The sequence below is a fragment of the Hippopotamus amphibius genome, chromosome 4 (assembly GCF_030028045.1).
Source record: "Hippopotamus amphibius kiboko isolate mHipAmp2 chromosome 4, mHipAmp2.hap2, whole genome shotgun sequence".
Classification (NCBI taxonomy): Eukaryota; Metazoa; Chordata; class Mammalia; order Artiodactyla; family Hippopotamidae; genus Hippopotamus; species Hippopotamus amphibius.
In genome coordinates, this window is record NC_080189.1 from 116,886,111 (window position 1) to 116,913,586 (window position 27,476).

The following is a 27,476-nucleotide window of genomic DNA, read 5'->3' on the forward strand; positions in this document are numbered from 1 at the left end:
GTGAGCAGGAGATCTTTGTTCTGACATGTTCCCTTTGGTTCTTCCGTGGAACGCCTATCTTCTGCCCCTCGGCTTTCTATGATTAGATACAGGCCTTGAAGACAGACGGACTCCTTTCTTGAGAGTGAGGGTTCAGGAGGAACACTTGCCTCGAAGACTCAGTTAATTGCACTAAATGGAATGAATTCCTCTCACTGGAAAGGATTTAAAATATGTGTATTCATCTTCCTTTGGTCCAGGACAGACGCCTGTCTCTGTCAGATGGCACAAGAGGGGGAGCGAAAAGTCTGTTCTTATTTGGGCATCTCTTTCTTTCTTTCTTTAAATTAATTTTTATTGGAGTATAGTTGATTTACAATGTTTTGTTAGTTTCTGCTGTACAGCAAAATGAATCAGTTACGCATACACATATCTCCACTCTTTTTTAGATTCTTTTCCCATATAGGTCATGACAGAGTACTGAGTAGAGTTCCCTGTGCTACACAGTAGGTCCTTCTTATCTATTCTCTATATAGTAGTGTGCTGTCAATCCTAATCTCCCAATTAGTCCCTCTCCCTGCCCTTTCCCCCCTTGGTAACCATAAGTTTGTTTTCTATATCTATGACTCTATTTCTGTTTTGTAAATAGGTTCATTTGTACCATTTTTGTTAAGATTCAACATATAAGTGATATCATATGGTATTTGTCTTTCTCTTTATGGCTTACTTCACTCAGCGTGATAATCCCTAAGTCCACCCATGTTGCTGCAAATGACATGATTTTGTTCTTCTTTATGGCTGAGTAGTATTCCATTGTATCTATGTACCACATCTTCTTTGTCCATTTCTCCATCCCTTAGGCATCTCTTTGGTATTGGCTGAAGAACAAAGACCCTGAGGCACCCGTGTTGGGATGGCATTGGTCCTTCCAGTGGTTTCTTTTGATGCAGGAGAGTTTGTCTCTGATCATAACTGTTTAGGAGCTGTGTTTAGTGTGTCTCAGAGGAAATGAGTTGCTCTTGAAAGTCTAGGGATAAAGAATGACTCCGTGGTTTCTGTGGCCGCGAGCACAGAGCCCAGGTTTCTGAGGTCTGCAGCAGGCAATGGAGGCGCCTGTTTTTGTTGGTGTCTTTAGGGAGTTGTGTTCCAGGCCGAGAGCGGCACCCAGGCATTGTCTGCTGGAGACAGACAGGGTGGCAGGTTGGGGGACAAGGCAGCATCTGGAGCTCCCGGACCACCTCTCTGAAGAAATGTAATCTCTGGCCCTGAATGTTTTGGTTACGCTTTCAGTTTGGCACCCTGGCCTCACAGGGTTAGATTTATGTTTTCAGGCAGGCAGGTCTCCCCCCTCAGGGCATCACGCGTGGTTTTATTTGTTTGTTTGGTTTAAAAAAGAAGCAAGCTGCTTACGGCTGCCGTGCACGTGCACGGCCCCACTGATTAATTAACCTGTGTCACCACCACGGGTCGCACACGTTAATCACACCCTTACCTGTCTGTGAGAATTGATTACAGGTTTGCAAAGCGCCCTGAAATTTTCTTGGGAATGAAAGGGGCTGGGAGGAATCTAGACATTTCAGTGTTACGCTCTCATCTGCTTGGGGGTGTGGGTGCCGACAGCTTCAGATGGACACGATCTTTCCTGCAGGAACCTTTCTGGTGTGTTCTTGCTGCTCGGTTGTTGTGCAGGGTGGCAGGTGGCGCTGGGAGGGGGCCACGCCCCTGTGGACATCCCTGTGTCCGTTTGCAAGAGGTCACACTTGCCTTTGTCTGCTGTTTGCATAAAGAAGTTTGATGGGAAGTGTGGCTGGTTAAAAAGCCACACTAATGCTGGAAATTGTTTTTCTTGTTGTTACTACTCAAATTTTGGTAGTGAGATCAGAGGAGCCGTCAGGAATCCCCAAATCTCCTGAATCTAAGCTGCTTCTTTTTCTCCCTCTTTGTTCACAGCGGGGCGTTTTCTGAAGTGGTCTTAGCTGAAGAGAAGGCAACTGGAAAACTCTTTGCGGTGAAGTGTATCCCCAAGAAGGCACTGAAGGGCAAAGAAAGCAGCATAGAGAATGAGATCGCGGTCCTGAGAAAGTAAGTGCCGGGAGGGACGGCCTCTTCCCCGCACCGCCCCATGGATGATGCTCCGGGATGATGCTCGGGGATGATGCCCATGGATGATGCTCGGGGATGATCGGGTCTCTGATCCAAGGGAGGCGGGAGGCTGCTGGGAGCTGGCTGCCCAGGGGTCAGAGAAAGAGACTGGGACACTGGCCTGTAGTGAGGGGTGGGCTTGTTAACCCCGACTGCCGTTCACGTAGGGCGTATAGAGCACTTTCCAGGTTATATAGCATTTCCTAATGTTTGTGCCAGTCATTTGAGGTCGTGAGTCTTTCCAAAGAACATGGCAGTCAGGTGGACTTGGTTTTAGACAGAGACCCCAGCACTCCCTCCAGCTGGGTGACCTTGGGCTGGTTCCTGAGCTCTGCGCCTCCTCCACAAACTGGCGTTAATAATATCCCCCCAGGTGTTCTCAGGATTAAGTGAGATGGTGCTTAGCAAGTGTTTGTTCAGCACCTGCTACCTAGTAAGTGCTCAATGAAAGAGTAGCTGTCACCCCCACTGCCCCCAGTACTGTTATTGTTTTCTTGTTGTTGTTGCTTTATTTTATAAGAAGGAGGTGAAGCTCAGAGATGGAAGTCACTTGTCCATCGCCTTGCAGCTCAGATGTGGCACAGCCTGGGAGGTCAGCCCCCCAGTGTGACTTCCACAGTCTTTGTGGGTGTCCTACTCTCTGCCACACACCTGGCACCTGGGGCCCAGCAAGTTTCAGAGCTTACTGGTTGTGTGCTTCACCTCTTCATTGAGTTTGATTTTGTTCCACTTGTAATAGAACCTGGATAGGGTTCCTGGACCCAGTTCCAGTGTATGTGGGGCAGGGTTTTCCCACACCCACAAGCAATTCTCAGTTGCCAGCAGGGTGTCTGAGAATTCAGCTCAGTCCTGACACTGTCTGCCCAGAGACAGAATGAGATCCCACAGGTGAAGGTCTCAGTCCCATGAGACCGCCAGTCTCAGGCTGCAGTCTCAAGCTCAGGTCATTACCTGTACTTCTGACCGAATGGTTATAAATCAGAGGTTCAATTTGCTAGAACGGCTTGCAGAACTCAGGAAAACTTGTTTACTCACTAGATTACCGAATTCTTGTAAAAGGATATTAAAGGATGCAAACCAACAGCCAGATGAAGAGATACACAGGGCAGGGTTCTGAACAAAGGTGCTTCTGTCTTCCCGGAGCATGGGGCCAGCACGGTGGCACACAGAAGCGTTCTGGTTCCCCAGTGTGGAAGCTCTCCAAAAAGGGTGTATTTATGGAGGCTTCATTACACAGTTGTAATTAATAAAATCATAGGCCACTGGTGATAGGTTCAACCTCCAGCCCCTGGAAATCAGGGGAATTGAACTGAAAGTCCCAACCCTCTAGTCACGTGGTTGGTTCTCCTGGCAACAGCCCTCCATCCATAGGTGCTTCTGAAAGTTACCCCATTCACATAACAAAGACACCTTTGTCTCTCTCAGCACTTAGGAAATTCCAAGGGTTTTGGGAGCTGTGAGTCAGGGACTGTGGAGGAGACCAAGTGTGTATATGAGAAATGTACATTTGGTCATTTAGATGACCAAATATATATTTTTTACAAATCCCAGTATTGCAAAATCAAATCAAAATCAAGCCTCCATCACACAGAGAACCATTCTCATGTATCTGAATCCACCCAAAAGGTGGTCTCCCAGTGGCGTGGTGGCCAGGCTGCTCCCCGTGTCATTATCATTAAGCCAGTACCCCGGGTCTCACAAGCTTTGGGGGAGCAAACCTTCATATGCGACCTGCTTTTGCGTGATTGGAGTGTATCTGAGCATTGTGCTGTAAAGTTTTTAAGCGCTTTTTTTTTTTAAGAACTTTTATTGAGATATAATTGATATACAATAAACTGCATATATTTAAAGTGTACAATTTAATATTTTTTTCTTATGAGTAATGTGTATATGCTTAAGCGCGTCTATTAATAAAATATGTTAGAAATATCCTTGAAATTTTGGGGGTTTGAAGCCAGCACATAGCAAGAGTCCCTGTGCAGATAAGCAAAGCAAAATGGGAACAAGCCTTATAGGATCTCAACAAAATGTCACCCTGTCTGTGTTCTCCCCCAATAAACCACCTCTGCCACTTCTGTGTCTTGGGGACCAGCCATGCCCGGCGAACGATGCTTTGTTGGCATCAGTACAAACCCAGCGCCACCGAGGTGGTTGGGTCTTCCTGTCCTGCAGCACGTGTGATGTGTGTTCTAGAACAGATGGGTCTCAATGGCTTTTGAGTGCAAGGGTTTTTCTCTTGTTTGTTTGGTTTCTAGGTTGTCTCTTAGGGACCTGAAGACTTTCAGGTTGTCCTGTGAGGACTGCATGAAATGATTTTGTGGCAAAGAATTTGGGAAAACAAATTACTCTAAGTACATTAGCATCGAGCAGGAAAACACTGTGTTAATGAAACATTTATTTACATTGTTCATCTTCCGATATGAAATCAGCGCCCGGGGGAGAGGTTATTGGCTGCGTATTCAGTTGCAGTCATGTTGCAGATATTTGACATTTTAGGTGGGGTTCTGAGTGGGCGCAGAGCCTTCCAGAGGTTCTACCTTGGGGCACAGGGGCTGCCTGCTGCTGAATCAAGGATGGTGCCTTTATTTTTATGTCTCTCTCATGGGATTAGAAGCCACAAAACCAGGAAAGTCAGTTTTTATTCTCAGTGTTATCTTGTGCCTACATGGGCAACAGCAGCAGTGTAGACTTCATGAGCCAGTCTTGGTTCATGCCTTGGTCACTCTGCTTTTAAGTAGTGTCTCCGCCCTGTGCTTCACTCAACTAATACACACTTCCAGCAAGGGGGCATTTAAAAGCAAGGGAGGGGACTTCACTGGTGGTCCAGTGGTTAAGACTCCACTCCATGCTCCCAATGCAGGGGACACGGGTTCGATCCCTGGTGGGGGAACTAAGATCCCGCATGCCACACGGCGTGGCCAAATAAGAAAAATAAATCAACTATATGTCAATAAAACATAAAAATAAATATTAAAAAACAACAACAGCAACAAAAGCAAGGGAGCACCAGGGACTGGGAATCACTTATTTTGATAGTCCTCAGTTTCTGCTGTTGGGTTGCCTTGAAGTATGACCCTTTTTTCAGGAATGGAAGACAAAGAAATGATTTCTTAGGGGATAAAAGGTGCTGTATCTCCTCTACCGATTTATTGTTTTGGTCCCCTGCAAATGATGTACAAGTGGAACAAGAGGCTGTCCCATGTCATAAGCAGCTGAAAGCAAAGTATCTGAGTTGTAGAGAAGATAATTTTGGAGCTACTGTTAAAAGCCACCATTGAAACATGCATTCATTTCACTGATGTTTATTAAATTCCTATTGCATCAGCTGGCACTGCTAGGTGCCAAGGTTGAAAAGGCGAGATACCATCCTTGCCCTCCAGGAGCTAAATAAGTGCAATAATGTTGTAGATACTGTGTGAGAGGTCTGACCAGGGGCTCCACAGTAGGGCTGCACAGTTCCCCCTTTGGGGTGGGGTATGAGGGAAGGCTTCCTGGAGGAGGTGGGTCTGGATGATGAGTATATTTTGCTGAGGGCAGAAAGGCAGAGGGATATTCTAGCCAGGAGGAGCAGTGCAAACAGAGGAAGGGACGTGGAAGGCAGGCTGGGGTGCCGGGAACTCTGGGTAGCTCACTGGACCAGGAAGAGGGTTCAGGGGGAGGCGTGAGAGACCCGAGATTGGGGAGGCTGGATTGTGGGGGGCTGTATGCCCCACTTTATCCTGTAGACAGTGGGGACCCTTGAAGCGTTTTAATGGAAGGAGCAATGTGATCAAGATTGTTTCATAAAGATTATTGTTGCCGAACTTGGAAGGATAGATTGGGGGAGGGGCAAGACTCACTATAGGGGGAGCAGTTAGGCGGCCATTGGAGGCGTTGGGGAAGCAATGCATTAGAACAGGAGCTTGCATCCCTCTTGGGATGCAAGAGGCAAAATGGAATCTCCAGGACTTAGGGATTCGGAAGGAGAAGGGAGAAGGTTGAGGGGAGAGCAGATTCTAGGATAACTACCAGGTTTCTGTTTGGGTGACTGGGTGGATAGCGACCTCATTAACTGAGATGAGAAATCCAGGAGCTGGAGGGCAGGTGATGAGTTCTGATTTAGACATGCTGGTCGTGGGGATGGCTGGGTGGAGAAGACCAGTTGATGATGGAGGTCTGGAGCTCAGCTGTGATCTGGGCTTGCTGGATGTTACATTTTGTCTGAAACCGCATATTAAAAAATCCTTTGGTACTTTCCGTAACTAAATCATTGTAGATAGGGTCCCAAAGAGGCCTGTGTCATACCAAATTCTGTCATATACCCTGGTCGTTTGTATATTTCCAGGCTATTTTTCATCCAAGGAGGCCCATCTGGGAGACTGCTTGCCCTCCTACATGCTGAGTTTATTGCAGGGTGAGAGATTTGTGTATTTCATTGGATTAAAGTAATGTAGCTAATATATCCTTAAGAATGTCTTTATTCTTGCTCTGAAAATAGTTCCAAAATGAATCTCCTACTTGATAAGTGGATATTAAACCAAGCTCAAAGGGAATAAAAAGAGGCAAGCTTCATGATAGGCAGTTGCTATGTAGCAGAGAGAGATGCTGTCTGAGTGGCAGGGGGCAGGGTCTGTGGGGCTCAGCTTTCCCTGGAGGAATGGTTAGCTCAGATCCCATGAAGGGAGTGTTCTCTGCATTATGGAATATCACATCATCAGTGTTACACCCCCTGCCTTGGATTATAGAGCTTATCGTTTCTGTGGTATTATTTACTTAGAGGGCAGGCACTTCCCAAATCTAATTTCAAGGCAACACATAAAACATTTTTGGAGAAATAGAAAGGAAAATATATAAACAGTCTGCATTGAAGTGAGGGATGAAGGGGATGCATAAAGCTGGAAAATACGAGATGAGATGGGGGAAGCAAGACAGATGTCTTTAGTCCTTTTCCTAATAGTTGCGGGTAACCAAGGCTCAGACTGGTTAAAGAGTTACTATGCTTGTGAAACATGGCACCAGGATTCTACATGCTGTTCTAATGGTTACTTTTTCAGCTACGGAGATGATCTTCCCTGGGGGAGGAGCCTGGGTAGCAGTTGCTTTTAAATTGCGTGTTCTCCACCTTGAATACACTGGGGAGTCTCAGCTGATGGTCTCTGCCTTTTTGTCTCTAAATCAGTGGTCCTCAACCCCAGTGGCACATTAAAATCACCTGGGAAGCTTTTCCAACCATCCTGACGCCCAGACTCCATCCTAGACCAATTGAGTTAGAATTGGAGGTTATGGTGGCCATTGGGAAATGTTGAAAAGCACCCCCTCTCCATCCCGGGATTCGTACAGGCAGCCAAGTCAGTGTTGAGAAGAGCTGCTCTAGCGTCCTGGCCTCATGGTCTCACCTCCCAGGGGGGCAAAGATGCTCTTCATGTGTCCCGGAGTAGGGAAAGATGTGTACACATGGGTGTACACACATGCATGCACGTGCGCACGCCAGACAATGGTTCCATTAGGTGAGAGGGTTCATTTAGGGAGCAAACTCAAGTGTGGTTTGTTTTGAAGAGCTGGGTTTCATCCCAAGAGAGGGGAACTGACTTGACCCCATCTTCCCGTAAGTGGGGAGCGGGCACCAGCCATTAGCCGGGTTCGAGAGTGAGAACCTGGCTCTCTGAGGGTGGCAGAAGCAGTAGAGGCAGAGATGGCCATTTCCAGCCTGGAGAGGCTGGCGTGGGGGTTGGTCAAGTCCGTAGGACTCAGTGACAAGCCCACTTTCCGAAGAGGGTCAGGGCTGCTGAAGGCAGAAGACGTCAGAGCCCAGGATCCACTAAGGCCAAGGTCAGGATGGATCGCGGGCAGGGTAGGTGGGGCTGGGTCTTCCGGGGGCAGCGTGAGTCAGCACCTTAACCACGCGAGAGCCGGGCCGCGGAGGCCTGGGCACGCCTTATAACAGCTTGAGTCCCTGGTTATCTTGGACCAGACACGTTTCTCAGTGCAGACTAACTAGAGGGAAGGCAGGCAGCTTGAGCCCCCAAAGGAGAGGACAGCTGGTTTTGAATTAAGTATTAGCCTTCAGAGAAAGGCTTTTCTGTAAATTAACTCATTTAAATCTGGCTAGCTTCTGCTCCTGCAGCTTTGTTCTGATGGCAGGCTGGCCCGTTTGCTTCTTTAAATCACTGCCAAGTGCCAGTTTATTGTGTGTGTTAGAGGAACAGACGCTTCCATAGAAATTCATCGATTTAGGAGGAACAAAACCACTTTTCCAATAGCTGAAAGTGGCCAAGCTGGTGAACCTGATACTTGAGTTTCTCAGGCACCACTACAGCTTTTTAAGGATCTGCTGTGCCTAGAAGATGATGTTCCAACGTGGAGAGACCTTTCCTCTGGAAAGGTAGTGTCGGGATTAAGGACACAGGCAGGAAGTGAGAAGAGGAATGGCTGGAGGCCATGGGATAACAAAGAGGGAGGCAGGTCTATCTGTTAGGATCCTAGAACCCTTCCCAACCCCGGAAAACCCTTGCTGAAAGTTCCCTGTGGGAAAAAAGATGCAATTCAAGCAAAGCAGGTTGAGGGATGCGGTTCAGTTATTTGGTGGTGGTTATTGTTACGCTGTGTGTGTGATTAGTCACCACTTTACCAAGCTTGGCGTGTGCACGGGTGGGCGTATCTGCTGAAGGACCCTAGTCCCGTTGGAAAGTTGACACAGCTCATCCTGGACCTGTTCACGCCAGGCTCAGTGAACGCATCAAACACACGCAAGAGCGGACCCTCGTCCTTCTGGTCCCACCAGGGACTTGACCTTGGAATCTTACCAAATTTGGTGGACGTCCTCCTCGTTGGCTCTGTACCTCTGCCTCTTCATTGCTTCGAGGCCCGTGGATCTGACTGTACACTCAGCTTTGCTCAGACTACTATTTGCTGGTCGTTGTTTATTTCATCCTAACAGTGGACATGTGTGTAAGAAATAAAACGGGTCTCGTGCCAATGCGACTTTACAGCCAAAAGAGGATACAGCTGATGCTTCTGGGTGGCTTTCCCGTGGTGCTGTGTCCGTAGCAGATAATCTAGGAACATTTAAGAAATTTGATTTGAGTTCCAGAATCAATGCAGTTTTTATAAGTTCTATCAATTTCTTGGGCATTGCTTACAGAATGCTATGAATGGGAGGAAAACAGAATTGGTGGTATCCCTTACTACAAAATAGGGATATTCAGGCGCGTTTGACCAGGCACGTTGGTTTGTCTTTCCAGTGGCCATAAACCTGTGGGGCCTGAACTTCCTGCCTGCAGTTTCGGCTTCCCAAGTATCACGTGACATGTGGCTGTCATGATCAGACAGACTCCCTTCATGCCTTGTTCCAGTTTTATGCAAATGAGATTTTAAATACACGCCTGAAGTTGACCCTCCCCACCTTAATTCTATGAAGTCACCTGCTTGATGGAATCCAAACTCCTTTGTAAACAGTCCCCTCCCCCCGCAAGCGCTCTGCGATCTTGCTGTGTAGCGTTCACCTCCACACTCCCCCAAGTTTAATTTCATTCCTCCAAAAGGAGCAGATGTTTCCTGCACAGAGGATTCAGGCCTCTGCCTCTCCTTCCCTCTCCTTCCTGCTACAGTGCGCCAAGCCTCAGTTTGAGATGCCCCCTCCTTCAGGATTCCCCCATTGATTCTCCCTGCCTAGGTGAGCCCCTCCCTCTGAGACCCCTCGGCACCAAGCTCACCTGTGTCCTTCCTGACTCTGCCTGTGAGGCCCGCTTCCTAGGACTGTGGATTTTCTGAGTTCAGCCCTGAACTAAAGGCATGATGGGGCACGTGGAGGGGAGGGGGCGGGGGGGGTGGGATTCAGGTGATAATGAGTTAGAAACACTGGGCTCGGGTGCTGACTCAGTAGAGATTAAGGCAAGGAAGAAATCTCTGCAGACTTCCAGTGGGCTTTGGTGACCCAGTGCACACAGGTCCACCAGCCAATAGGGGCAGGGAGCCTCCTAGGAGACGAGGCAGCTTTGAGGGGAAGTTGATTCTCCTATAGCAACAGAGCCGACTTCATCTAGTCTGGCTGTTCCTACCACCTTTTATACTATATATATTACTCTGTAGATATTTAGAGTAGTTGAAGAAACATTGTGTTTTATCACACTTTTAGAAACAGTGTTAGTTATTTGCATGCTTATTTCCGTGTGCGTGTCATGTAATCTGGCTGTGTGCTTGGGGAATTCAGCCCTTGTGTGGATTCGTTGGTGGTTTAAATTCCTCTAATAATATTTCTTGGCGGATGTTTTCTCCCTTGTTCAGTAAACTTACTTAGCTAATGATTTATATGAACTTTATTTAAATGATTCCAGCAGATGTGTGTGTACATGTATATTTGTGTATGTGTGTGTGTATGTATCTGTATATATCTGTGTGTGAATATATGTGTATATATATGTGTGTATATATATATACATGTATTTCTTGTCTGATATTTCAAAAACTCAGAATTGCTTATATTGGAGGGTCTTTTACAACATGAAAGATTAAGTACAAGGAGTCCTGGTATAGACCAGGATGGCAAATACAGAAAAAGAAACAAATATACACCAAAGGTCTGCTCTTTATTTTCTGTTAAACTTTAGGTTGTGTCAGTTCTATTTTCTACATGACTTTGTCATTGTTTATATGGGTAGATAAATGATTTTGGTGACGTTTTATGTATGACTCATTGTCTAGTTTAAACTCTATAAATTTTTTTTTTCTTTTATGGCCTCAGGATTTTTTTTAAGAACTTTTATTGAGATACAGTTAACAGACAATAAACTGCATATATTTAGAGTGTACAATTTGGTATCCCAGTCTCCCAATTCGTTCCCTCCCCAACCCTCCCCGCTTTCCCCACTTGGTGTCCATGTGTTTGTTCTCTACATCCGTGTCTCTGTTTCTGCCTTGCAAACTGGTTGATTTGTACCATTTTTCTATAGTCCGCATATATGTGTTAACATACAATATTTGTTTTTCTCTTTCTGACTCACTTCACTCTCTATGGCAGTCTCTAGGTCCATCCATGTCTCCACAAATGTCCCAGTTTCGTTCCTTTTTACAGCTAATATTCCATTGTATATATGTACCACATCTCCTTTATTCATTCATCTGTTGATGGACATTTAGGTTGCTTCCATGTCCTGGCTATTGTAAATTAAACTCTATAAAATTTGAATATAGATTTTAATTTACATATTTGAAGTCCAGGGTTATCTTTGGGTGGTTTACACACTTACCACTTTAAAGCTGTATCACTGACTTTTGTCCTCAAAGTTAGCTTAAAATTGAGGTCAGAGTCTTAGGCAACTGGTCTGAAGTTTTTAGGAAATATACAATGAAGGCAATCATTTCTAAAATAGTGTATACATATGCAACTTGGTAAATGGCATTTAATGTTCATTTTTTTGCCATTTACATTTTTCTTCTATAAATATTTAAAAGAGTTGACTATATGATTCAGACATGAGGGTAGGTATCACTGAGGAATCCAAACACAGGCGAGGATATTTGTAAACAAATAAAGAGGTGTGATGGATGCATTGTTTTCATTTTTGTTGAATGCTGCAGAACTGATGTGCTAAATGCACACATTTATTATGTGTTTATGTGCATAAATGTGACACATGTATATGTATATACACGTATGTACATATACATATATACACGTTTTAAAATACATTTCAGTCTTTTATTTCTTTCCACTGAAGAGCAAAAAATTCATTTTGCTTAATTTAGTCAATATACCCTCAAGGCTGTCAAAAATCTGTTGTCTGGGTGCCTAAATAAGATCATAAGGCATATGAAAAGCCTTTTAAAATTACGTCAGAATATTCCAGTGTGAGGGATTATGCAAATGTTAGGCATTGCTACTCTCATCATGCTATTGTAAAAGCTCAGAATATGTTGGCGGGAGAGGTAAGAGCAGAAATTGTGTCCATTTTGCAGAAGGAGAAACTGAGGTGCAGAGGGTGTAATCTGGGTGAGTGATGGAGCTGGGGAGACAGCAGAGAGAGTCTCACTTGTGGAGCTGTTTCCCATCTTTTAGGGTCCCCAGCCTGCCCTTCAGTTAGGAAACTGCTAAGGGAACTTCATTCATTCTAGAAACAGCAGATAGGAGTCAGAAATCTTATGATTCCCAGGACTTCCCTGGCGGTCCAGTGGTTAGGACTCCATGCTTTTACTGCCAAGGGCCCGAGTACCATCCCTGGTCGACTCACTAAAATCCCACAAGTTGCGTGATACAGCCAAAAAAAAAAAAATTCAGCAAAGTGGGACCGTGACTTCCCGAAAGTCACCTCACACACGTGTAGCCTCCCCGTTGGAGCCCTGGGAGGCTCTGCTGGTGGAGGAAACGCTGCCAGCTGCAGGGAGGCGGCCGCCCTCATGCCGCGGAGAAGGTACCGCAGTGATAAAGCCCAGCGTTTTTGCAGAGTTGTCAGGCATACGTCAGCTTTACTGTTTCTCTTGCTGAAAAAAAAAAAACAGCTGTGAAAGCTGCTGCTCTCATTGTCTGTCTTACTGTCTGCTTTCCCCTACCATGAGAATCACCTGGCATTACAGCTGGAAAGGACCTTAGAGATCTTGGTCCAGTTCTCTTGACCTCCAGATGGAGAAACAGGTCCAGAGAGGTGAATAAGTGAGTGGCCCGAGGTCACAGAGCTGACGCGTGTGCCCCCAGAGTGATGGTTTCCGGCCTCTCATTCGGAGCGCTTTCCACATAGCCACGCTGGCTCTCTTGTGGAGCATCCCTCAGGAGAATGCAAGCGAATGATGCTTCCTCATCTTTAGGAGATCTGTGGCACGTGCGGCAGGAGCTGAAGACTCTGCCTCGGTAGCTTGGCCAGATTCCAGTGTGGGTTGTTGGATCTGCTTCCAGAATTCCCCTGCTGGTTTCAATTAGATGTGCTGTTCTTTCTGCCTCCGCCTTGTCGGTGGTGGTGCAGCGATGCCGCGGGCTGCCGTGATTGGTCTCGTGTTCTGCCCCCAGCTGCCTCCGGTTCTCTGGAATTTGCCAGAAAGGAGCTCAGAGCCTGTGTTAAAGATGAACCCCTAGGAATGCTTCCTTCCTGTTTCAGGTGTGTTTGAGGACCTTGGTCCTTTGTGCCAGCTTCTTGGCAATAGAATGACGATACTACTCAGAATTGCAGTAGGAAGCAGCCAGCTCCAGCCTGTGGCATACTTTGGGAACTAGGGAACGTGCCGCTCTGGGGAGGGGGTCATAATCTGGGAAACCTTTTCCACCCTCCCCATCTGGCCACAGGCCACGAAGGTGTGCTGAGCACCCAGGCCCTGCTCCTGTTCCCCGCTTTGCTTTGACCTTTGCCCTCTCTGTACCTTTCTGGGATGTTCTAGAAAGAAAGGGAGGGGTGGCTTCTCACATACGGTCACGGACATCAGAGTGGGTTTGAGGGACGTGGGTCATCCTGCGGGTGGTCCAAGGTAGGTGCCACAGGGAAGGAGAGGCCACGGAAGAGCTGACCACGGAGGAGAGGTACCGTTGGCAGGATAAGCCCACCGGTTCAGGAAGCCACAGAATTTTCCTCCATGGCAAGTTTTTATACATCAGTATGTAACTTTTTCTAGGTATAAAAGTAAACTTCCAGAAAGAAGTTTTCACTCAGCATTCAATATTCTTTCTGTTGAGTCTCCTTGCTGGAGAGTAAGGGATAATGTAGCTATTTCTTTAAAACCAGTGCTTCCCTGAGTCGAGTTGAGGTGGTTGGTGTGAATTGTATTTCCACACATCCAACCTCGATTCCCTCTCGGTGGATGCCTGGTGTGGTGGTGGTGGTGGTGTTGTGTGTGTGTTTGTTTAATCCTGGAAGGGGCCCTCCAGGACAGAGCCGCTTCATACAGCCCCTGGGAGGTGGCCCAAAAGGAGGGCAGAGTAAAAATTCAGGTGGTGCCCCAGTCTTGGGTTGAATGTTAGCGGTATCTTTTAGAACATTAAAACTTGGGAAGCAAATCCGTTTGTGAGCGCATCGTTCTAACTCCATAGAGGTCCTGTTTTCCGTTGGATTCAGAACACAGCACATTTGTAAGTGTGACCTGGAAACTCACACACCTACTTTTACTCAGGTTTTCTTTAAAGATGTCAGTAGAATGGTTGAAACTTTGATTGACTTGTTCCTTTGCCCAGAGTGAGTCTCTCCCTTCCTTCACTTGTGTTCCCCATCCCCCACCTTTTTTTTTTTTGGTTTGGAGTGCTTTTTTTTTCTTAAAACCTTATAGAAGATTGTAGGACTAGGTGAGTAAGCTAAATTTCACTCATGAACCGTATCGATGCAGAAGTTGCATCTGGTCACTTGTGTCTCAATAAAGCTGAGATAAAAAGTTGTTTCTTGGTGTGATTTCCTGGAGGAATGTGGCAAGTAGTTTTACTTTCCAAAACATCATCATTTAATTGACACAGGACGTCATTAGGCAGACTTGGATGCTTTAGCTCGTGGAGGTGGTTAGGGGACAGTCGTTAAGTTGTTATTATTATTCTTCAGTCAGTGTAATTTTTCAAGAAAGGTGATATTGCGCTTTAAAAAATAATTTAGAATGAGTGCTATTTTTTCTTATAAAAACCATAGTGTCAAGCAGTATAGTACAAACTTCTGAATGGTAACTTTGTTCTGCAAAAACTAATCACACGAGAAATATGCCTGAATATTTTCACAATATTGGTGCTGGGTCAGATGAACAGATGGCAATGACACTTTTCAGAGTAGAGATTTCAGACTCCTGTATTCTCTGTCCTCAAGGGTTCAATTAGTGTGTACATTTAATCTTTTTTTGCAATAACAAGCTGCATTCGCTTACTAGCAGAAATGATAACTTTTTTAATGAAATAACCCATAATGTCGGTATATCATTCAGAATTTTTTCAGTGCATCTTTTTTTTTCATCTGTTACGTTTATTATATAAAATCTTGTTATCCTGAACTTGGTTTACTCAGGATATAGATCTACTTGAAATGTATCCTTTCTACAGCTCTTAAAAATTGTGCGGTGAGCATATGACAGGATAAAAAACATTTATGAAGGTATTATAAAAACCTTCCTAGGAAAATGAATATTTTTAAGTTCTTGATCCCAGTGTGCTAATTGTCAGTAATTACCTTTTCACCTAAGTAGATGGGGCACTGGTCCTGGGTGGCTGTGCGTTCAGGATTCTACAAGTACTTGAAATAACTCAACTCTGTTTAAAAATATTTTATAGCGCAGGATTTTTAATAATTTAGATTTGTCCTCTTATAATTACTCTGAGTTGGAGGGTTCTTAAATCTATTTAAGAAGGCCATATCACACTTCCAAGATTGTTTATATTTCCCTAGTCTTAAATTTGCTTTTTCCCCTTTCATTTAACTCTTTGAGATGTTTGTGTTGTGGTCTTCCCTCTGGCTGTGTTCACATGATCTCCTCTGCCTGGTCTGGCCTTCGATGGGGTCTAGTCTGCTGTGCCCTTGCTACTCCGAGTGTGGTCCATAGACCAGCAGCATCTCCAGGGAGCTTGTTGGAAATGCAGACACTGGGGGCCCTGCCCCAGACCCACTGAATCAGAGTGTGCAGTGTAACCGGATCCTCGGGTGATTCATTTGCACATTTACCTTTGAGAAACACTGATCTAGGAAACTTTCCTTTGGAAAACAAGATGATGTAGCTGCCTCTTCTGTGTGCTCCAGTAACTTCTAGTATTTTCTCCCTTGTACCACTTATCACAATATGGAGTAGTTGCCCATTTCCTGGTCTGTCTTTCCCGCTACAGCTGAGACCCTCATGTATTTCTAGTGCCTGGCAAACTCCCTGCTGCAGAGTAGGTGCTTTGTATGCTTTGTTGAATTGAATTATACCAATATCACAGGAGGAAAGATTGAAGAAGACAGTGTGTATTTCCTTCCCTCTAAAAAAAAATCAAAATGCTTTATTTCCTTCAGTGAAGAGAATCTTCAAGTATTTTTTAAAGATTTATTTATTTATTCATTCATTCTTGGCTATGTTGGGTCTTTGTTGCTGCTCGAGGGCTTTCTCTAGTTGCGGAGAGCAGGGGTTACTCTTCATTGTGGTGCGTGGGCTTCTCATTGCGGTGGCTTCTCTTGTTGCGGAGCACGGGATCTAGGCTCACGGGTTTCAGTAGTTGGGCACACGGGCTTAATTACCCCACAGCATGTGGGATCTTCCCGGACCAGGGATCAAACCCGTGTCTCCTGCATTGGCAGGTGGATTCTTAACCACTGCGCCACCAGGGAAGCCCTCTTTAAGTATTTTGAAAACATAAGCACATGTATCCTAACAAAAATGTTTTTAGGGTGGCAAATTTGCATTCATTTCAAAGATGGAAATCAGCACTAAAAAACTAAGAACTTTAAAAAAGTTTTGATAGAAAACGTTAAATCCCTAGCAGAATTGGCACAGCATTTCCAGTTTCTTATCAAATGGGACACATGATTCTCTCTTTTAAAATGGAGACTGCAGAGAAAAATGTTTGAATGGCATACCGAAGACATACCCCTGTTGTTTAAAATAATTCTGGTTGAGATTTTCCTCTCCTGTTTTCAGCTTTTCCAAAATTTTAAATATGGAAAGATGCTATCGATGGCTCTAAAGTTTCAGTGACTAAACTGCCTTCCATAAAGAAACTGGCACAGTTTTGAGCTGAATTAATAGATTTCATTTCTTATATCTTGTTGATCGCTGTATACACACTTTCAAAAATGAACAAAAACCAGTCCACAGTTCAAGGAGCTGATAGTTGAGACAAGGAGGCTTCCCAGGGCACCCAACAAGTGTGCATAAGAGAGGCCTGAATGTACTGTAGGAGAGGCACAGATGCTTGTCAGAGGAGTTTGGAAGGGGAAATCTGTCACGGCCGTTGGGCCAATCAGAATCAGAAGAAGGTGATGTTGGAGTGACCTTGAAGCATGGGGAGGCTTTTTGAGGGTAGAAGCTGGAGGCAGGGGAAGCATCTCAGTAGATGGAACAGCTAGAACAGGGTTTGGACAGAAAGAGATGACGTGGGGGCCAAGTTTGGAAGTGTGGCTGGAGCATTTGAGAAGATGCAGGTGAGACAGAGTGGGGAGGGTGGCTCAGAGCACAGAGATGCTTACCTGGGAAGATAAACGGTTTGTACTTCATCTGCTAGGCAGCGGGGTAACCGCTGATGAATTTGTATAGAGGAGGATTGGGAGGGAATCTTGGAAAGATGAAGGATGACTCCTGAGATGCTGCAGGGGATGAAGGGGGATTAGAGCGATGTCAGAAGAGAGACTGAGGACCACCTGGGGTATGATTGTGAAAGTCCCAGCCAGAAAGGAGGAGCCCTAAACAAAAAGAAAATGGTGTTTGTTTTAGTGAGTAATGCCTACAGCTGAAGCAGGGTTGGAGAGTCAGGGGAGCATCCTGGACCACTTTTACCCTGATGCAGGGCTGATTTACATAGATGAAGAGACTGGGTATCATGATGGTGTATCATGGTTACTGCTGTCAAGATGCAGAAACTCATTAAGGCAAAAATTCCGGCCCCTCAGGTAGGTCATAGTTATACTCTCGGTTTTTAAGATGGACCAAAGGAAGCCAAAACTTAATATTATTGTCAGCATGTAGTGGGATGATTTCTCCCCTGAAGTTCTTACTTCTCCCCCTGAATGGTGGGTTCACCCTGTAGTTTCTGATGGTTTCGGAATGCCCCTTGTTTTCTCCTTCCTTCCTTTTTTTTTTCTTCTTTTCTTTTCTTCCTCTTGCTTTCTTTCCTTACTACACTTTAAATAGTGTTTCTACATTGACTGCTCTACTTTCTCTCTCATCAACTCACTTACCAGCCCTTTACATTTACAACATGGCTCCTACACAACAGTGCTACCATGCTGTTTCCTCAGAGAGCCCCAATTAATGCTGAGTTGCCAAACATCATAGCCTTTTCAAAGTATAGATTCCCTTTAACTTTTCTGAAACGCTAGACCCTGTTGACTGACACCATCTTCTTAAAACTCTCAGATAGCTTAATTATGACATGGTTTACATATATTTGCATTCTGTCTTAGTCTGTTCAGCTGCTGTAACAAAAACAGCACAGGTAAGGTGGCTTATAAACCACAGAAATGTATTTCTCACCATTCTGGAGACTGGGAAGTTCAAGATCAAAGCGCTTCTTCCTGGTTCACAGCCGGCGTCTTTTTGCTGTGTCTTCACATGGTGGAGGCATTTAAAAAGGTGTTTGCTCTAAGCTTTTTCTCTTGTGTCTCTCTTGGGCATTTTTTTCCTTAAGAAGAGCATCCAGTGATCCCATCTTTTCTATGGAGGCAAAGATTGCCCTGTGAAATCACAGAGGGTCTTCAGGCAGAGCAAGAATTCCCCAGTGAGGGGATCCTGAAGATTTAGTCCTCCAAACCTGGCTGCGTGAGCCAGACCTATCCTGTCTGTAGATATTTCTTAAGGCTACTGTTTGCTCTTCAACATGATCTGTAAGTAATTTACGTAACAGATGTTTCTGAATTGAAAGTCTAGGATGTACCAATGTAGTCAGACTAATATATATATTAGTTCAGTCCATGAAAGACTGGAGCCTGCTGGGCCAGCCACTTGCCTCCCAGGTCACAGTACTTGGTGTGCAAAGCTAGTGACTCTGCAAGTGTTGAATTAGCTGCAGATCAAGCCCTCTGAGAACTCTGATTCAGATGACGGTGGGAGATGTACTTTGTATGCAGAAGCCTTACTGTTCAAACGGCTTGTTAGCCAGCTCAAATTTCACTTTGTACTCGAAAAATAGAATGTAAATCATAACAAAATGACTATCATTTAAGCCTCACTGGAGAGGAAAACAAGAGTCATGGGATACTGTGTCCACTTATCTGGGTACCAGTCTAGGAAGGATGCAAGAGTCCTTGGGAAGTTTCCACCAGGAGCCACAGGAATGGCCAGAGGCTGGAAATTAGGTTCTGGGAGGAGAGCCAGAAGCAACTGGTATTATTTTACCTGGAGAAATTTGACAACTGTCATCTATTCACATATATTTATTACTATATTTCAGTGACCAGAATTCCGTGAGGGCACTGTGCTTTTTTTTTTTTTTTTTTTTTAAGTTTATAAAGATTTAGAATCTTAACCTGTAGCCCTAATAATCCATGTCTTATTTTACAGTGAAGATAAGGAGTCCCAGGGAAATTAAACCATTGCAGTACCCACTTGTCATTGGCTGGGTGCAGATGAGGACATGGGACTTGAGGACACAGGGGTGTATGGGAGGCAGATTTTTACTTTACTGTCTTAGGGTTCTTTGGGGCTGGACCTGAGAATTCAACTGACCTAAGACAGGTAGGTCAATAGGAGAAAAGCATACAGATTGATTTAATGCAAGTTTTACATGACATGGGAAATTTCCTAAGGAATGAAGACCCATGGTGAAAATGATTTGCTTTCATATCAGGTTGAAGAAAGAAAGGCAATTGTTGAAAAGTGATCAAACTATGTAGGGAAAGTGAAAGAAGGTCATACTTATTTTAACAACCTCTATTTGTTTAGAATTCTCTGTTTCAACTTCTAGTCCTAAATGATAAGAATGTTATTTTCCTTCTGCTACAGAGAGGAGACCTCTTTCACATGGGAATTTCGTCTCCTGCTCTTAAGAAAAAGAGGGAAGGTCAGAGTGTTTTTCTTGTATTTCTTGTTTTTAACTCAAAATTTTCAGTATGCCCAAGCGACATATTTTGGGGGGGGTGGCATGTTCTGAACTTCAGAAGTCATAGATGAAAATTTTTTTCATAGATGAAATTTAAGGTGGATAAAAACAATTTTTTGCTTGGGGAAGATTATCTAATGTTGGAATGTGGGACTACGGTATCTTATCTGGAGACTTTTTAGAAAATACTGTCTGTACTGGGACAGTTTCAGCTCTGCCCAGAGAGCAAATAGATGAGCTGATGTCTCAATGGCTCTTTAATTTGATGACTCCAATTGTATGGGCTGGTTTTTCTTTGGCACATAATGTAAGAGAAATTGCTCTGGCAAACATACAATTTGATACTTGCCATTGTGAAAATAGCTTATCCCATTTCCAGATATGTTTGAAGATAAACAGCAAGGATGATGCCGTTTCCCAATAAGACCCTTAGATTTTTATCTGACGTTGTCAGTGGCTGTGAATTATTTTGAGTATCTCCATGTTCCTAATATACTCCATGCTTTGGTCTTTTCTCATTCTGGTAGCATTTCCACTTTGAGTTTTTATTTTTTCTAGGACCACATGAGTGTGATTGTACTAACGAGATTTAGAGTAATCAGGGCATTATGACGGCAAAGTAGCTGTCAGCACTTAGGCACAGAGACCATGTGATTTCAGTGGAAACAACGTCTGCACTCCTGGGAGCACCTATTTTCCTTTTTGTCTTTGCGGGCATGGAGAGGGGAAAGCTGGGCTTGGATACCTCAGGTTCTGGTTAATACCTTGTGACTGTAGATTCTTAAAATGATGCTGAACCCTAAGATTTATGTAACTTAATAAAAAGCTAATGGGGGAAGAGGCTTCTGCTAGGTATATTGCTCTTACCTGGAAACGTGGCGATACATTTTAAGTGAGTATTAAGGATGAGTGACATGTTGATTGTGCAGAAAGAAAAAATTGAACTTTCTTCACCAAGGCCATAGGGCTGTTGTTCAAGAAGTAAGCCATGCATGTGAAAGGACTTGGAAGATGCTAATGATGGTGGTGGTGCTGATGATGGTGACGAGGATGAGGATGCTGATGATGGTGGTGATGGAGGTGATGAGCATGTCCATTGTTGAGCACACATATTCCTGTATGTGCTGTGCATGTTTATCTCCAAACTTTATAACAACACCATAAGGCAGGTATTGAACCTCCATTTGACTGATGAGGAAACTGAGAGTCGGAAAGTTCCAGTAGCTGGGCAAAGCTGAGATTAAAGTCTAGGTCTCTCTAGAATCTAAGCCTTTTGTGTGTGTGTATCACGTGGCCTCATAATACAAACACGTAGTACAGTTCCCAGATTAAAAGAGACTAACCAACAAGGAAAACCACAGGTCACTTGAAAATACTACTAGTAGATTTGGGGGCCTCTTGGGCAGCTAGGTTTGGTCATTAGGCTGGGAGCTGATATTCAGACCGAAGGTGCCACCTTCCTTATGTAGAGGTAATGTGAGGATAAACCCTTATTGAGAAATTCTTCACAACTCAGCCAGTCTTTCTGGGAACTCATGGGAAATTTCAGCTGATGGTTCCCTAAACTTGAGAGGCCTCAGAATCACTTCAGGGGGTGGGGGGCTTGGGAAAACACAGACTGTGGGGCCCAGCCCAGATTCTGGGCCCCAGATTTGCATTTCTGTTACCCCCATAATGCGGGTCCAGAGACCATACTTTGAAAAGCACGGACTCAGCCGGCTCAGCCCAGGGGCTCCGTTCTGACTGTGCCGCTGCTGCTCAACCATGGTGACCAAGTGCAGAGCCTGTGAGGGCCCTGACGTCAGCCCGGGCCGCTAAGGCTGGTCTCCGGTGACCTGCCACCGGGGCCTGCGGGAGGCTTCAGGACAGCAGCACCTGTCCTGCTCAAGAGGGCACTTCCTCTGAGTGGGGTGCTCTGAAGCATGCCTGTGCAAGTTTTCACTGAGGATCAGCTGTGATGGGTAAACCACCATCAGCTTCTTTCAGCTTCTTGGAACCAGTGGGGTTTCACCGGGGTCCCTGCTCGGACAAGTGGTCTCATGGCTCTAGCATTTCAGAACAGTCTTCATCGCCTCCAGCGCTCATGGATGGCCCACGAGGACGAAGAACGCGATGGGTTTCTCCCATCAAACCTATAGGAAGTCTTGCACAACATTTTGAGAAATATTTTAAAGATCTTTGAATTGTTTCTCCTCTGTTTTTCAGTAACAGCAGCCTAGCACGTCCCTATAATGTCCTGTATGAGCTAAAGAAAACCAACTCCAGTTGGCTTAAGTGAAAGATGTTTATCAGGAGAATGCTGGTTTATCTGAGCTAATCCAAAGGAAGAATGCATAACCGAGATTCTCCTGGAGAGGCAGGCAGGTCTGTTCCTGAAACGTGATCTTAAATGATCTTCTTACTAGGGTGTAACCACTGGTATAATTCAACCTCAGGTCTCACCGCCCCATCCATGTCTGTCTGTCTGTGTCTTTCTGTCTGTCTCCCTCCCTCTCCCTCTCCCTTCCCCTCTCTCTCCCTTCCCTTTTCCAACTATCCGATTCCAGGGATAGTGTAGACCTGTCTTGGGTCAAGAGTTATCCTTGGATCAAGCAGATGTGGTCAGGCTCACACGGCATAAACGTGACCCTTGGGGCCCCATCTTGGCGCTTTTGGAGCTGTGACCAGAGAGGGGGCATCCTTGTGAAGCCAACACCCCCCCTTAAGTTGTGTGTCATATGGGTCTCTCAAAGGTGTGTTCACACCAAAATGGAAGTCGGGATTAAAAATGCATGGTTTTATCCCTTGGAAAATGAGCGTTTCTTTTACCACTGCAGAGGTGTCCGGAACTTGTCCTGTTTGTACTTTAAATCCGCAACTCACACTTACCTTACAGGGTGCCTTGTAAGGAGGGACTTGGCCCCCAGAGAGATGCAGGGCATCCTGGTGGCTGACTTTTAGCAAGGAAGATTTGCTTTCATTTGTAACTGTTTTTCATCCTTTGTGAAATGCCTGGATAGTTTTGCATCCAACAGAGTGAAATACACACGTAAACAATTGACAGTCGCATGGCCTGAATACACTGGCCTTGACACTTCCTCCTGAAGTCTGGTCCTCCCAGAGTTGTCCGGGGCTGTGCTTTTGCAGGAGCTGCAGCAAGACCCCAGGCCCCATACAGCCCCCTTTCTGCCCCCCTTTCATAGCACGCTCACCCTCCCCTGGCTTCTGACTCCTTTAGAGCTTCTTAGAGCCAGAGGCCTCCTCGATGCTAGAGGCTGGTCTACATTTGAGAAAGCTGTCATCCAGGTCCAGGTCCTATGTACCAGGGGAAGGAAATGGGAGGACAGGGTCGGGGAAGCTGGGAGAGCCCCTGATGGGTGCCATTTTCTGGGACCCGGAAAGAGCCCAAGAGAATTCAGATGTGACCAAGTATATATTTGAAAAGTCAGGATGTTTATGTAAGATAGCAAATGAAATCTACTAATGAAGGAATTCAGTAAAGACACACTTCACATGGTTAGGAAATCTGACTTTCTTGATTAAAGACAACACCTGCTCTCCAAAGCTAGTTCCAAGAGAAGACCCAGTAAAGAGAGGGAGCCTGACCTCCAGTCCTTGCCCCCACCCCCCGCAGCCCGAAGAGTCATCTTCTGTGTGTTTCATTCTGAGGAATGTGACAACCCGATCCTGTCCCTTCACACCCAGGCTCAGACACAGGCAAACAAGCTTTCTTTGGTGTCTCTTCCTTTGCTTCCCTCTGGCACATCTGAGACCACCAGTGCTAGGGCATTACAAAGGAAAAATCAAACATGGAGACGTCCGTAAATCAAGATACTTCTGTCCTTCAAGGGACACACAGTATTTTGCTCTCCAGAGCCCAGGGGTTCTCTCTGGTCCGTGTGGGTCCGTCTGGGGACCTTCCTAGTTCTCAGGTTGCTTCCACCATCTCTTACTCTCCAGGTGGAAGGAAAATGCGAGGCATTGGCATGTAGGCCAAGAAAGATCCAGATTCCTTCCGCCTCTCTTGATCACTCCCACCATCCCACCACCCAGGCCCCAGGGCGTGGGCACCAAAAAACAACCACACTTTTCAGGCAAGATTTGGCTTTTACCTCGGCACGTTTCCTCACAGTCTTCCATAGTTGTGTCTGTACCAGAACTTAACAGGGGAGCAACAGCGTTGATACAAGAGAGACTTGCACGTCTGGTGGAAGAGTGCTTCTTCCCCTCCTTCACCTTCAGACTCCCTAAGGTTGAGTCACTGATGTGATAAAACCACTGAAATCTATTGTGGATCAGGCAAAGAGATCTCTCTTCTTTGAAGTACTGATTCATTGCTGATCGCCAAAGGGCATTACCTGCCCTCTTGCTGGTTAAAAAATTGCTCAGAGCCTCGCACACTAGGGAGTTACTTGTATGTACAGAAGCTTTCAATTCAGTTGTCCCTGAAACGTTAATTGAGCAGCTACTCTGTATACACACATCCGAACCAACTAAATCTATTGTAAACATCATTTCACAAAAGAAATAAAGTTAGTAGCCTACACACAGGAAAGGTATCATCTCAGAAGAAAGGACCGTCTTTTAAGTAAAAAAAAAACAAAATTCCCCAAACACTCGCTTTCCTATACTTATTTTTCTGACTCCATCACTGACACTTGAGAAGTGCCTGACTCTGGTACTGAGGGCAGCCTTTGAGAGGGGCTGTTCTAGGGGCTTCTCTTACTGATAAGGAAAGGAGTCCCCAGCAGCAGAGACTGCATCCCCCCGTCTCCTACCAGAAAATTGGACTGTGGTCTTGTTTTCTCGGTTCCCTCACTCGGGGCATCTTTCTGTGAGTGGTTTTCATTTTATTTGCTCTTGGCTTCACTTTCCTCCTCTGTTATGTGTCTAGTTGGAAATGATCTCTGAGTACCATGCTCTGATTTTATGGTTTCCTTTGCTTGTAAAGGGAAGCAGACTTCTCTGCAATACTGGGAAAGGTTTGACGGCACATAACCTAAAACTAATAAGCAACGACTGGGGAGTAGCCAGCCCACAGCTGCTTTCCTAAAATACACTCTGATTTCCAAAATAAGCTGGTGCAAACAAGAGTTTGGAAGTCCCTCTACTAATATCCTGTATACAGAATTCTGGGAGATTTGGAGCTAGCAGTGTACTGACTTTCTCGTTGCCTACACTTATTCAGGGTTAGGTGATGGATTGCAGTGACTTACGGCCTCTGAGTACAGCCTGTGGTCCTGGACTCTGGCTGTGTATTAAAACCAGTGGAGCCTATTCCACATCAATTAAAGCAGAATCTTTGGGGTCTGGACTGGGGTTTGGACATGAGTATTTAAAAACAAATCTCCCGTCTGAAAAAAGAATAGATATTATATATATGTATAACTGAATCACTTAGCTATACACCTGAAGCTAATACAACCTTGTGAATTAACTATACTTCAGTTTTTTAAAATGATAAAAAAAAAAAACCCAAAAAACAAAAACAACCAAGTCTCCCTTAATGTGGAGCCAGGGTTGAGAATCCTTGGACCAGAATAACAAACAGCATGAAGGACAGAGCAGAGAGGGCTCCCCAGGAACGTGCAGGTGAAATGGCTTCTATAATAAAACAGTTCACCTGTACATATCATTTTAGAAAAATATGTTCACCCTCCTTTTTAAAAAAAATTTATTTATTTATTGGCTGCATTGGGTCTTCATTGCTGCATGTGGGCTTTCTCTAGTTGTGGTGAGCAGGGGCTGGCTCTTCGTTGCGGTGCGTGGGTTTCTCATTGCCATGGCTTCTTTTGCTGCAGAGCACAGGATCTAGGCGTGAGGACTTCAGTAGTTGTCACGCGGGCTCAATAGTTGTGGTGCAGGGGTTTCGTTGCTCCGTGGCATGTGGGATCTTCCCGGACAAGGGATCAAACCCATGTCCCCTGCATTGGCAGGTGGATTCTTAACCACTGCGCCACCTGGGAAGTCCTCACCCTCCTTTTCTTACTCAGTGCTCAAGCATGAATATTTAGATTGGCCTTAGCATCTCTGCAGATTTTTTTCTAGGTGTGTGGCTCTGTTCCCAGTAAACCCAAGAGATAAATGAAGTAATGTCTGTGCTGTAGAAAGGATGAGTTGTTGAAGATTTTGCCTTCAAGCTGTCTTAAACAGGGACTTTGTTGTTGCTGTTGTTTTTAAAGGATATATTTACACGCAGCTTTGCAAGAGAATATGAATATTAAGTAAAAGGAGTTCACATCTATGTCATGTTGAAATAAGTGATTTTAGAGCAAATCTGAAGTGACTGTTCCCAAGGGTGTGGGAAGAAACTTGGGTGGTTCAGTACTTATTGCATTCGGCAGGGCATCTGGGGATCGCAGCTGCTTTTCGTCCCTTTGTATCTCGTGTGTGGGTGACAGCTTGCAAGGCACAGAGCTCTTGCAGATGTGTGCAATAGTGACTGGTTGGGGAGCATCCCATAGCTGGTTTGGCCACCCGAAGAGGGGGAACTTGTTAAGAATGATGATTAGACATGCTGACTGCGTACTACGCCGCATCCTCAAGGGCTTTTAGTCACAGAATTGAAATAGGAGGCACACCCAGGAGAATTTGCAGGAAAACAAAGAGGAACCCTGCCCTCAAAAAGTGTCTGCTAATTGTCTGAGGATTTGCAGTAAATACAGTCAACATCAGGCGGGACCTCCAAATCCCTCATCAGATTTAGTAAATATTGAGTCAGTATTTGGGTGCTTGCTTTTGGTAATTGACAAACCAGGAGCCACTGGTCTCCAAGAACTTCCTGTTTCCTGCCCTCAGATTTCTCTCTCTGCTGCAGTGCACCTGCTCGGGGCTGTCTCTTACCCTGGAGAGGAAGTTATAGCACAACGCTTTTCCATTGAACTGGACATCCAAAAAACAAAAACAAAAACCAAACAAACCAGATAACCAATTTGCAATTCTCAATTGCTATTCAAGAAAGTAATGTGTGCTCTGCATCTAACTTGAGAGAGTTGTGTCAATTTAAAGTGCCTCTCTTTGTATCAATTTTTTCCCCTGATAGAGAACAGATTGTAAAATGTAACCAAAAATTGTTTGGTATGTCAGAGAGGCTGACTTGTTTTCTGTGGCCAGAGGCAGTTTGAAAAGCGTGCCTGTAGGCAGTGGCTGTGCTTCTTGGGCTGAGAGCACTTTTTATTTTGTGATTTGCATGTTTCTCTGAAATTGGAGAAAATTGAAGCGTCTTTAGATGACAGCAACAGAGCTGCAAACTTTAAAGATCAGGTTTCCCAGCCAGAAAGGGACAAGTGAAAAATCTTCCCTAGCCCCTCTCTTGCCAGTGAAAATGTAAGGCAATCTAATGTCATGAAACTGTGTCTTTAAAAAAAAAACACCGCCCCCCCCCCCCCCCCCACTTCCAGTAGCTTCAAAAAGGGGTGGAGGGAAGCAGGAAATGGTACTTTTCAGTATTTACCACTTCCTAGGAAAGGGGCTTTGAAGAAAACCAGCCTCATGGGAACATTTCATTGCCCCTTCATTGCAGTTACTTAGTAAATTCTGAGACTGGGTTTTCTCTGGCCAGCACATCTTGTCACATGTAGAGTTGCCAGCATTTTGGCTTAAGCTCTCCTTTTAAATGCCCTTTGCACTAGAGACCAGCAGTAGAGACCAGCTAGTGTAACTGATGTGCCAAACCCTGAAGTCCAGGAGAAGAGGAATGAGAGCAAATGAAACTTAAAGCAAACAGAAA

General features: G+C 45.1%; 1 protein-coding gene across 2 annotated transcripts in view; it reads left to right on the forward strand.

Moving 5' to 3' along the window:
- CAMK1D (calcium/calmodulin dependent protein kinase ID) overlaps nucleotides 1-27,476 on the forward strand; it is a 386,176-nt gene that overhangs the window by 157,481 nt on the left and 201,219 nt on the right. For both annotated transcript variants that reach the window (XM_057730252.1, XM_057730254.1), the window contains exon 2: nucleotides 1,930-2,061. In XM_057730252.1, the coding sequence (XP_057586235.1) occupies nucleotides 1,930-2,061 (132 nt within the window). The remainder of the gene's footprint in view (nucleotides 1-1,929; nucleotides 2,062-27,476) is intronic.